The sequence below is a fragment of the Sander vitreus genome, chromosome 21, assembly GCF_031162955.1.
Source record: "Sander vitreus isolate 19-12246 chromosome 21, sanVit1, whole genome shotgun sequence".
Classification (NCBI taxonomy): Eukaryota; Metazoa; Chordata; class Actinopteri; order Perciformes; family Percidae; genus Sander; species Sander vitreus.
This window is the reverse complement of record NC_135875.1, coordinates 5,713,407-5,726,653: the sequence shown is the minus strand read 5'-3', so window position 1 is coordinate 5,726,653 and position 13,247 is coordinate 5,713,407. Positions and strand designations below refer to the sequence as shown.

At 32.4% G+C, this 13,247-nt stretch overlaps 1 protein-coding gene across 21 annotated transcripts in view; it reads left to right on the top strand.

Moving 5' to 3' along the window:
• Nucleotides 1-5,121, top strand: part of LOC144535881 (ankyrin-3-like) — a 178,456-nt gene extending 173,335 nt beyond the window's left edge. For all 21 annotated transcript variants that reach the window (XM_078278637.1, XM_078278649.1, XM_078278655.1 and 18 more), the window contains 2 exons: nucleotides 352-423; nucleotides 3,633-5,121. In XM_078278637.1, the coding sequence (XP_078134763.1) occupies nucleotides 352-399 (48 nt within the window). In that variant the 3' untranslated portion in view covers nucleotides 400-423; nucleotides 3,633-5,121. The remainder of the gene's footprint in view (nucleotides 1-351; nucleotides 424-3,632) is intronic.
• The last annotated feature ends 8,126 nt before the right edge of the window (nucleotides 5,122-13,247 follow it).

The window sequence follows — 13,247 nt, the reverse complement described above, 5'->3', positions numbered from 1 at the left end:
GCTTTGTACAACAGCCCTGGCTCGTTGATTGAGCTTGAGAACTACTAATATCACATGTACGAACTAATATAGAAAAAATAATTTTTTTTTCTCTCGTCTAACAAATATTGATGCATGTGTGAATTCAAAGTAGTAATTTTAATGTCCTTTTTTCTCTCTCCCTAAACTTGTCTCTCTTGCAGCATGTTGCCTGTGATCTCCTCAACAGTAGTTGATCTCAACTGTGCTTCATTAACACACAAACACACACAGGTTATATTTTCAGCCTGAGCACAACGCTAACTTTAGTTTTCGCTTTGTTTTTCTCTCTGTTGCGGACTTCACTGCTTTCTTCATTCTCCCTCTGCCAAGCCTGGAAACAGCAGCAACAAGAAACAAGGGAAGAAGAGTCAGTCATAACAGAAGAGCTCTCAATTAAACCAGGTAAGAGGCTAACAACTTCAATTTGACAATTATCCAGTCATGAAGTCAATAAATATCTGTAAAGCCCAAATAATGTAATGGTTTCCAAATTAGCACAATTAATGATGCAACAAAACGGTCTCTCTTCTCAGTGTTAAAAAAAAATGTCTTTTTGGAAATGTAAAATACATTTTGCAAATAAGCGCATTAAGGAACTTAGACATTTTAGGAAATATGTTTATTTGCTTTCTTGTTGCTTTCTTGTTGTTGTGAAAATTAGATGAGAAGAATGATACCGCTTTCACATCTGTACGCTAAATATTGTATATTTGTAGTATATATTGTAGATTTTACATTGCTTGGCATTCTATGGACAGCAAAGGAAGAATTTCATTGTACAGGGAAACCTTCCTTTCCTGACTGTGCATATGACAATAAAACTTTCATTCTAAAATCATGTCTTAAAATATGACGCTAGAGCCATAAAGCAATAGCTTAGCTTAGCATAAAGACTTGCGGGGGGAAATAGCTAGACTCCAGAGCCGCGGGAACATATTTTGAATTGCGGGTGCTGACAAATTTTCCAGAGTGAAGTTTTCAGCCAAAGTCAACCACCACACACCAAACTGCATCCATCACATTTATTGAACTGTATAGATATTCAATTCATTTATAAATAGCCTATCCAAGACAATAATTAGCCAGCCATAGGCTACTGATCCCGAAACACCGGAAAATAATCCCGTTATCACTATTCAACCAAGTGAAATTTCTTTCATACCCATACTGTCAAGATGAAGGCAAAATATCTCTTATTTATTAAAACGAAGGCACTTCGTGGTGTCAAAACAGTACTAAGGCTTCAGTAATACAACAAGGTACACGCTCCGAAAGCGAAAAAAAACAAAAACAAGAATAAAGTCCGAAATCCAAGGCAGAACAAAATAAGCACAGTTAACGCACAATATAGGCACACAGCTACGACAATGGTACAGAATATGCCTACTACAAGCTCAAAAACGGAGCCACAAAACACAAGGGTATAAAACACATCACTGAATTATATCAAATCAAAATGAAGCAAGCCAGTCTGCGGCTGCCCTGCTGCTGCGAGCTTGGCTTACAAGATTAGCTCCCTTGTCGTCTGTTGCTAGCAGGGACGCTGTGGCAGTGACAGGTGTAGAGGGTGCTGCTGCTACTTCTTTCGGTTACAGTTGCTGAGTTTTCTGCCTCCAGTCTTTTAGGCTAACTTCTGTACTGTTGACCAGCTGGGAAAGTTTCCACAACTATCTTCACTCATGAATGTCAGAGGCGCACAGCACGCCTTGCTCTTGGCCAAATCAGCAGATTCATTCTAATCAAATTATGTGTTTATCTCTTACTTACCAGATTTTAAAATGTATTACATTTAATTCGTAATGAAAGGAATTAGATTTATATTAATAATCAATTTATTAAAAGTATATATATATATATATACTTTTTTTTTTTTTTAATTATGGTTGTAGTTTGTCCTTTCGCTAGGGCAGTGTTTCTCAAATGGGGGTACGTGTACCCCTCGGGGTACTTTGCAGGACTGCAGGGGGTACGTGAGATATTTAACAAAATGTTTAATAACAAGGCTGTTGTCCAGAACATTGTTCCTCTTCATGTAGAATTTGTTTATTCCTACCGAAAATGTGACATTTGTGTCGCCTTCTTTAGACCTAATCTTACATTCCTTCCTTCTACTTTTTACAAGTTTTTTCTTATGTCACTGTTTTTGAAGTTTTTGATACTATTTTGCCCTATTCTTGCCTTCCTTCCTTCTTTCTACCATCTTTTTGACAAGTTTTTGTCTTTTTTACAGTTTTTGTCTCATTTCTCATTAGCATTTAAATTGAAATGTTTTTTTCAGTTACAAGGCTGTTGTTTAGTAAATCTATCGCTGACAGATCTGTACTGTTCCTGTTTATATACACTTTTTTTTTTCTACCGAAAATGATTAGCGCTGGTCCCCCCTGACCAGCGTCTTAAAGAAACAATTCAAAAGGGGTACATTATTGAAAAAAGTTTGAGAATCACTGCGCTAGGGGGTGCTGTAGCACCCTCCGCACCCCCAGTTCCTGCGGCCATGCTAGACTCCACAAAATCCCCAAAATACACCTTCAGTTTTCACCTTTAGTTCACTAACAAACATTTTATATCCTGTTTGTAAACTGACTATTGTCCAGTTCATTTGAACTACAGATCTGGCAAACTTGCATAATGTAATCAGGGTTCAAAATTAACTCTTTTGTTCACCAGCCAAATGGCTAGTGAATGTTCAAATTTTACGAGCCACACAATACATTACCATTGTTTTTTAGGCTAGTGAGTGAAGCAAATCTACCAGCCAGTTTCATATTTTACCAGCATTTGGCTAGTAGATGGTGCTAATTTTGAACTCTGAATGTAATGTAATGGACAATTCTGCTTCCAACCTGTAGGGGGACCAAAGCGGCAAAAGTTCTCTAGTATTGCTTTAAAGGGAGGTATGTCTGGACAGAGTCAGGGTAGCTGTTTCCTCCTCCTCCTGCTTCTAGTCTTTGTGCTAAGCTAAGCTAAGCTAAGCTAAGGAGCCGTTGACTCTAGCTTCATATTTAGTGTACAGACATGAGAGTGGTATCAATCTTCTTGCAAGAAAGCAAATAAGCATACTGACTATTCCTGTATGAAATATCAGAAAATAGTAAAAAAAAAAAAAAAAACAACTTCAAACTTAAAAAATGTAATTGAATTACCATTTATTTTACAATCATATAAAACAGAGAAGAGCAGCTGGCGATATTTGACGCATTTGCTTAGAAAATCAATGAAATGATCGTTAAAAAAAATAAACCAACTAATTGATGGCAGAATATCAGCCTTTTAACAGATTCTGTAATGACTTTTTTTGACATACTACACTAGACTTTTTAAGACTTTTTTGACATACTATACTATGACTTTTCTTTTTGTGATCAATTATTTTTTATTTTCAAAAGAGGGCATGACACAATTCAAAGACAGTAATACAACAAGTAGTATCCACTTCCCTCCACCCACCCCTCCAGAATACCCCCCAGAATAGCGACATCCCCCCTCCCTCAATGTCCCAACATGATCTTCTATGTTGTAATGGCACATTCTTTAATTGAATATGTACAGCGTCAATCCATTCACAGCAGCTCAGATTTTAATATACAAGTTTGTAACCTTTCACCCTCCAGGTCCACTGACGTCCACCTGCAACACCACACACCCTGGGAGGAAAAACAAGACTGGAAGCCTCGTCAATCGGCCAAAACGTGTCTGAAGCTTTCACTTACAACGCATGGTTCTCAGCAAGACAACGCAAAACAAGTTACTTTTCTTTGATTTCGCATGAGCATGTCACCAAAACTCACTCACTCTGTTGGAAACAACACCGAAAAGGACACGCATAGACGTGAGCTGGAGCTTTCTTATCTTCGACGGATAAAGGGCGCCTGTGACCAAAGATGGCACAAAAAAGGAAAACTAAACGCTGACAGATAAGGAAGACATGTGATTCACTCTCTCCCAGACACTCGCCTTATACGGTCTATTTTTTCCTCCTGGACCCACAGTATAGGAGTGTTCTTTTTTTTTTTAAATGAAATATAATAGTACATGGGTGATTTTTGTTGTATATAAATGACACTGTATAAAATCCCAAAAAAAAAAAAAAAATCGGTAGCTTCACAGATTGTTTATGCACTGATTTGAGTTGATGAAGCTTTGCAGAGTCGGTGCATTTGTATTGAGCGGTCGACACTGTTTTAGCAGCCTTGAGTGTGCGATCTGACATGTTCTTCCCAAATGAATATACAAAGGAACAAAAAAAAGATGTATGTAAATGAGAAATTAATGGAAGAAAAAAAAAATAATAACTGCTTGATTTTAAACAAAGGACGTTTCTTTTAAGCCAACAGCTTCTTCCGCTCAGCCTGTGAAACATTATTTGTCTTCAGAGAAATAATATTTTGCTGCATGTGACGTCACTTTATTTTTAACGCTTTCCTTTCATTTTCCTCCAAATAAAAAAAAAAACCCCACTGTAATACAACTAGAGCGATGGTACTTCTGTCTTTGTGAGCACTCATAATAACCCAGCCATCTGTCATCTGTAACTATTTTTTTTATATTCTTTATGAAAATGAAAACACACCAGATAGCAAACCTTCAGGACGGTACTGACGGTGTCCCCGAATGTAACCAGCAGACCGGCACATTGTGTTATCTCCTAATTGCTAGCAGCCCTGTGTGCGTGTGTGTGCAACATCAAATACAAATGTTTATCTGTAAGCCCATCATGCATTCTAGAAGTGTAAGTTTAAGCTTTTAGATCTGCTGTGGTTTTAAAAAGGGGACTTTTATTTTGACGGTTTGATTACTTTACTTTAACAGGTTGTATTTACATTAGAACAGAGAATCTAATTTTTAGTCCCATTATTCAAATATTGTTCTTTTTATTAATGGCTAAATCACAGTATTGATCACACATTGTTAAACATCTGATCTTCTGTTTCTGTGCAATTTAAAAAGAAAATGATGTCTGTCTTTTTTCATACAAAGCCACCCTAAGCATCCATTGTTGATGATAAATCTGGTACCAACATGTATGATGAACCAACATAGCCTACACTGGATGATCCAAGTAGTTATTTAAGCAGAAAAATAAATTGTGTTTAAATTGAACGTCTGTGAGTTTATGTTTTTGCTACAATATGTTTTGCAATTTCATGGTTCCGATCAAGACACACCTTATGTTTGTCAAATCTGAGGTCGTCAAAACAAAGAGATGGAGCCTTCAAGAAGTCACATTCCATAAATGTAATTCTGGTTCACAATAAAAGCCTCTCTCATGTAAGGGTCGTTAGATTCAACACTAGCAGTGGTGGAGGAAGTATTCAGATCCTTAACTTTAGTAAAAGTACTAATACCACACTGTAAAAATACTTTATTACAAGTAACAGTCCTGCATTGAAAATGTTACTCAAGTAAAAGTATGTAAGTATAAACCGGAAAATGTACTTAAAAGTATTAAAAGTAAAAGTACTCAAAGCAGAAATAAACATGTATGTTATACTATTACATAAGATAGCGTTTTCTACTCATGCTTTTAATGTAAAAGCAGCATTTTAGTGTTGTAGTTGGTTGAGAAAAAGCTCATTTTGAACTATTGACAAATAATTATTTTCATTATTGAGTAATATGCTGGTTATTTTATCCAAAATTGATTGTTTGGTTTGTACGAGAAACTGTACTATTACTTTTTTTGGCATACTATACTATGACTTTTTAATGATTCTTTTTTACGACATTCTGTACTATGACATTTTTTTTAACTTATTCTGACATTTTATACTATAACCTTATTTAAACATACTATACTATGACTTTTTGACATACTATGACTTTTTTTAACGTACTATACAATTACTTTTTTGGATATATGACTGTTTTTTACATATTTTGACATATACTATAACTTTATTTCGACATACTATACTATGAGCTTTTTCATGACTTTTTTCAAAATACTATACTATGACTTTTTATGACTTTTTTTTCGACATACTATGATTTTTTTCGACATACTATACTTTGACTTTTTAAGACTTTTTCAACATACGATACTATGACTTTTTATGATTTTTTTCAACATACTATACTATTACGTTTTTCGACATACTATACTTTGAATTTTTTATGACTTTTTTTCAACATACTATAATAATTATATTATCAAGAATAGACAGAGACCACTGAAGATATATTAAAGTTAATTTTACTTGAGAACCCAACAAGAAGGCCGTCTCCGCACTACAGAATAGTACAGACAATGACCTAACGAAAAGCTCTCTACAGCAGCTTTTGTAATACAACGTAGAATGTGGTAATCATGATACAAGAGTTGGTGTCGTCAGTTGTTTGTCTTGTCAGAGTCGATGACATCTCCCCTATCTAGTCAGAGAGCGCCTGTTCCTTCCTCAGCATCACACAGTGCTCCAGACAAGGACAAGACAGCAGCTCCCATGTTATCTTGTTTAAAGTATTCAGTATAATATTATTCTATGCAAACTGTTTAATAATAACAAGAGGGAAAGTATGCATCATAATTTCCCTAACATATACTATGACTTTTTTCAACACACTATACTATGACTTTAATTCTACTGTACTATGACTTTAATTCAACATACTATACTATGACTTTTTTTGACATACTATACTAGACTTTTTAAGACTTTTTTGACATACTATACTATGACTTTTCTTTTTGTGATCAATTATTTTTTATTTTCAAAAGAGGGCATGACACAATTCAAAGACAGTAATACAACAAGTAGTATCCACTTCCCTCCACCCACCCCTCCAGAATACCCCCCAGAATAGCGACATCCCCCCTCCCTCAATGTCGCAACATGATCTTCTATGTTACATACAGTACACATAGTGATACAGCACATAGTACATTGATCATATCAGTGCCCTATAGGCCGAAGTAAGTGCACAAAAATAAACAAAAAATTACAAATAAAGACATTTTCCTCAGCTCAACTCAATAAATCTTTAACCACTACCACCGCAGAGGTCCAGGTTTGGATTGTTTTCTGACTAGCTCCATGCATTCTTGCTACAGACAACTCCATGTAGAGATTGCTCAAAAATTATTGTAGCCACTGGGTGCGTGTGAGTGCGTGGGGGCTTCCAGCGCAAGGCCAACATTCTCTTAGCTGCAGTCAACCCTGCTAATAGAGTGCGGGTCCGAGTAGAGGACAGGCTCAATGATGAAGTATCATTTAGAAGCAGTATTTTAGGAGAACATGGTATGTCTACCTCCAATAGATCTGATGAAGTGGAAGATACTAATTTCCAAAAGGACGCCACATCAGGACACTCCCAGTTTTTTATGAATTTTTTCGACATAATATACTATGACTTTTTTCGTAATACTATACAATGGCTTTTTTATGACTTTTTTCAACATACTATACTATGACTTTTTTATGACTTTTTTTGACATACTATACTATGACTTTTTTATGATTTTAATTCAACATACTATACTATGACTTTTTATGACTTTTTTTTCGACATACTATACTATGACTTTTTCGACATACTGTACTATGACGTTTTTATGACTTTTTTTTCAACATACTATACTATGACTTTTTTATGACTTTTTCAACATACTATACTATGACTTTTTATGACTTTTTTTTCGACATACTATACTATGACTTTTTCGACATACTATACTATGACTTTTTTATGACTTTTTCAACATACTATACTATGACTTTTTTATGAATTTAATTCAACATACTGTACTATGACTTTTTATGACTTTTTGACATACTACTATGACTTTTTTATGACTTGTTTTTCGACATACTATACTATGACTTTTTTATGAATTTAATTTAACATACTGTACTATGACTTTTTTATGACTTTAATTCAACATACTGTAGTATGACTTTTTATGACTTTTTTTGACATACTACACTATGACTTTTTATGACTTTTTTCGACATACTATACTATGACTTTTTTCGTCATACTATACTATGACTTTTTTATGACTTTTTTCAACATACTATACTATGACTTGTTTCGACATACTATACTATGACTTTTTTATGACATTTTTCAACACATTATAATATTACTTTTTTATTACATTTCTCGACACACTACTATTAATCCTTAATGACTTTTTTCACATACTATACTATGACTTTTTTTTATTTCTCGACATACTATACTATGACGTTTTTTATGACTTTTTTTCAACATACTATACTATGACTTTTTTATGATTTTAATTCAACATACTATACTATGACTTTTTATGACTTTAATTCAACGTACTGTACTATGACTTTTTTATGACTTTTTTGACATACTATACTATAACTTATTTCAACATGCTATATTATTAATTTTTCATGACTTTAATTCAACATACTGTACTATGACTTTTTTATGACTTTTTTCGACATACTATACTATGACTTTTTTATGACTTTAATTCAACATACTGTACTATGACTTTTTTATGACTTGTTTTCGACATACTATACTATGACTTTTTTATGATTTTAATTCAACATACTATACTATGACGTTTTTATGACTTTTTTTCGACATACTATATTATGACTTTTTTATGACTTTTTTCAACATACTATACTATGACTTTTTATGACTTTAATTCAACATACTGTACTATGACTTTTTTATGACTTTTTTCGACACACTATACTATGACTTTTTTGACATACTATACTATGACTTGTTTCGACATACTATACTATGACTTTTTTATGACTTTAATTCAACGTACTGTACTATGACTTTTTTATGACTTTTTTGAACATACTATACTATGACTTGTTTCGACATACTATACTATGACTTTTTTATGACTTTTTTCAACACATTATAATATGACTTTTTATTACATTTCTCGACACACTACTATTAATCCTTAATGACTTTTTTCACATACTATACTATGACTTTTTTATGATATTTTTCGACATACTATACTATGACTTTTTTCGACATACTATACTATGACTTTTTTATGACTTAATTCAATGTACTGTACTATGACTTTTTTATGACTTTTTTCGACACACTATACTATGACTTTTTTTGACATACTGTACTATGACTTTCTTATGACTTTTTTCAACGTACTATACTATGACTTTTTTATGACTTAAATCAACGTACTGTACTATGACTTTTTTATGACTTTAATTCGACATACTATACTATAACTTATTTCGACATGCTATATTATTAATTTTTCATGACTTTAATTCAACATACTGTACTATGACTTTTTATGACTTTTTTGACATACTATACTATGACTTTTTATGATTTTAATTCAACATACTATATTATGACGTTTTTATGACTTTTTTTCAACATACTATACTATGACTTTTTTTTACATACTCTACTATGACTTTTTTCGACACACTACTATTAATCCTTATACTTTTTTATGACTTTTTCGACATGCTATACATACTATACTATGACTTTTTTATGACTTTTTTCAACGTACTGTACTATGACTTTTTTATGACTTTTTCTGACACACTATACAATGACTTTTTTCGACATACTATACTATGACTTTTTTATGACTTTAATTCAACGTACTGTACTATGACATTTTTATGACTTTAATTTGACATACTATACTATAATTTATTTCGACATGCTATATTATTAATTTTTCATGACTTTTTTCGACATAATATACTATGACTTTTTTGACATACTATACTATGACTTTTTTATGACTTTATTCAACGTACTATACTATGACTTTTTTATGACTTTAATTTAACATACTATACTATGACGTTTTTTATGACATTTTTTTCGACATACTATATTATGACTTTTTTTGACATACTATACTATGACTTTTTATGACTTTTTTCGACATACTATACTATGACTTTTTTATGACTTTTTCAACATACTATATTATGACTTTTTTATGACTTTAATTCAACGTACTGTACTATGACTTTTTTATGACTTTTTTCGACATACTATACTATGACCTTTTTCAACATACTATACTATGACTTTTTTATGACTTTTTTCAACATACTATACTATGACTTTTTTATGACTTTAATTCAACGTACTGTACTATGACTTTTTTATAACTTTAATTCGACATACTTTACTATAACTTATTTCGACATGCTATATTATTAATTTTTCATGACTAATTCAACATACTGTACTATGACTTTTTATGACTTTTTTTTCGACATACTATACTATGACTTTTTTCGACACACTACTATTAATCCTTATACTTTTTTTATGACTTTTTCGACATACTATACATACTATACTATGACTTTTTTATGACTTTAATTCAACGTACTGTACTATGACTTTTTTCGACACACTATACGATGACTTTTTTCGACATACTATACTTTGACTTTCTTATGACTTTTTTGACATACTATACTATGACTTTTTTATGACTTTAATTCAACGTACTGTACTATGACTTTTTTATGACTTTAATTTGACATACTATACTATGACTTTTTATGACTTTTTTCGACACGCTATACTATGACTTTTTTATGACGTTTTTCGACACACTATACTATGACTTTTTTCGACATACTATACTATGACTATTTTTATGACTTTTTTCAACATACTATACTATGACTTTTTTTTACATACTCTACTATGACTTTTTTCGACACACTACTATTAATCCTTATACTTTTTTATGACTTTTTCGACATGCTATACATACTATACTATGACTTTTTTATGACTTTAATTCAACGTACTGTACTATGACATTTTTATGACTTTAATTTGACATACTATACTATAATTTATTTCGACATGCTATATTATTAATTTTTCATGACTTTTTTGACATACTATACTATGACTTTTTTATGACTTTAATTCAACATACTGTACTATGACTTTTTTATGACTTTAATTTAACATACTATAATATGACGTTTTTATGACATTTTTTTCGACATACTATATTATGACTTTTTTTGACATACTATACTATGACTTTTTTATGACTTTTTTCGACATACTATACTATGACTTTTTTATGACTTTTTTCAACATACTATACTATGACTTTTTTCGTCATACTATACTATGACTTTTTTATGACTTTTTTCAACATACTATACTATGACTTTTTTCGTCATACTATACTATGACTTTTTTATGACTTCTTCGACATACTATACTATGACTTTTTTATGATTTTAATTCAATGTACTGTACTATGACTTTTTTGACTTTAATTCAATATACTATACTATAACTTTTTTCGACATGCTATATTATTAATTTTTCATGACTTTAATTCAACATATTGTACTATGACTTTTTTCGACATACTATACTATGACTTTTTTCGACACACTACTATTAATCCTTATACTTTTTTTATGACTTTTTCGACATACTATACATACTATACTATGACTTTTTTATGACTTTAATTCAATATACTATACTATAACTTTTTTCGACACACTATACAATGACTTTTTTCGACATACTATACTTTGACTTTCTTATGACTTTTTTCGACATACTATACTATGACTTTTTTGACATACTATACTATGACTTTTTTATGACTTTAATTCAACGTACTGTACTATGACTTTTTTATGACTTTTTTGAACATACTATACTATGACTTTTTTCGACACGCTATACTATGACTTTTTTATGACGTTTTTCGACACACTATACTATGACTTTTTTCGACATACTATACTATGACTTTTTTATGACTTTTTTCAACATACTATACTATGACTTTAAAAAAATATCAATATGAAATGATAGACAGAGACCACTGAAGAAATGTTATTGAGAACCCAACAAGAAGGCTGTCTCCGCACTACAGAATAGTACAGACAATGACCTAACGAAAAGCTCTCTACAGCAGCTTTTGTAATACAACGTAGAATGTAAAAATCATGATACAAGTGTTGGTGTCATCAGTTGTTTATCTGCAAACAGTTGAATAATAACAAGAGGGAAAGTATGCATCATATTTTCCCTAACATACTATGACTTTTTTATGACTTTTTTTGACATACTATACATACGGGACAGAGAAAACTATTAAATGCACGGTTATACAATGCCAGAATTTGCCAAAAAGCTTTTTTAAAAAACAAATTTAAAATCTGTCGTCCCCTGGGCTCGAAACAAAAAAGAAGATAACGGAGGCAATGCAGAACACACATACAACACAAAACAAGACACAGCACAGAATCATGATATTAGCAACCAACAAAGCACAAAGCAAAACCGGTTACAAGGTAAACAACAGAGTACAGATTACAAAGAATAGAAAGTACACAGCTGTTGAAAACAATAAAAAGCAGAAGTGAACTAAGGGGGAAAAATAACTAAAATACACGTTTAGATTGCAAACTAACAGAATACATACATAATAAATGACATGTACATGTATTGACCATCCATTGTTTTAGCTGCTTAGAAGAAGACTTATGTGTTTAATTGTTTGACATGGTGTAGGATTAAATTCCACTCTCTTGACTGACTAAAAGAACTTTACCGCAGCGGAATAACAGTCTCTTGAAGATCTGCTTGTGACTTGATCAGTACCTGTTCTTCTGTTGATGTAGGCAAAAGTGGCGGTGGAGCTAGTATGTCAGTGACATTTTTCGATATACTATACTATGACTTTTTATGACTTTTTTGACATACTATAACAAAGAAATTTTCTAACATTCTATACTATGACTTTTCTTTCGACATACTATACAATGACTTTTTTCGACATACTATACTATGACTTTTTTGACATACACTATGACTTTTTTTTATAAATTCTTTCGACATGAAATACTATATCTTTTTTCGTCATAGTATACTATGGCTTTTTTATTACTTTTTTCGACATACTGTTACGGGGAATGACAGAACGGACCCAAACGTACAGCTCAGTTTAAACAGGAGGTTTATTTGGAATGAAGGGAAAAAGGGTAGGGAGATGGGCTGTGAGGAGGTGGACGCCAAGGAGCAGGATTCGGGCACAGGCTGGGGCTGGGAGCAGCTGGGGAGCTCAGGGAGAACGGGGAGGCAACAGGCGAGGAGCTCGAGGAAGGCGTGGAAGCCGGGGGCTGAGAGCGGGGAGAGGTGAGGCGAAGATTGGAGGTAGAGTGGAGCAGGGAGCCGCGAGGAGGGGACTAGAGGATGAGGCCAAAATATCATAAAAA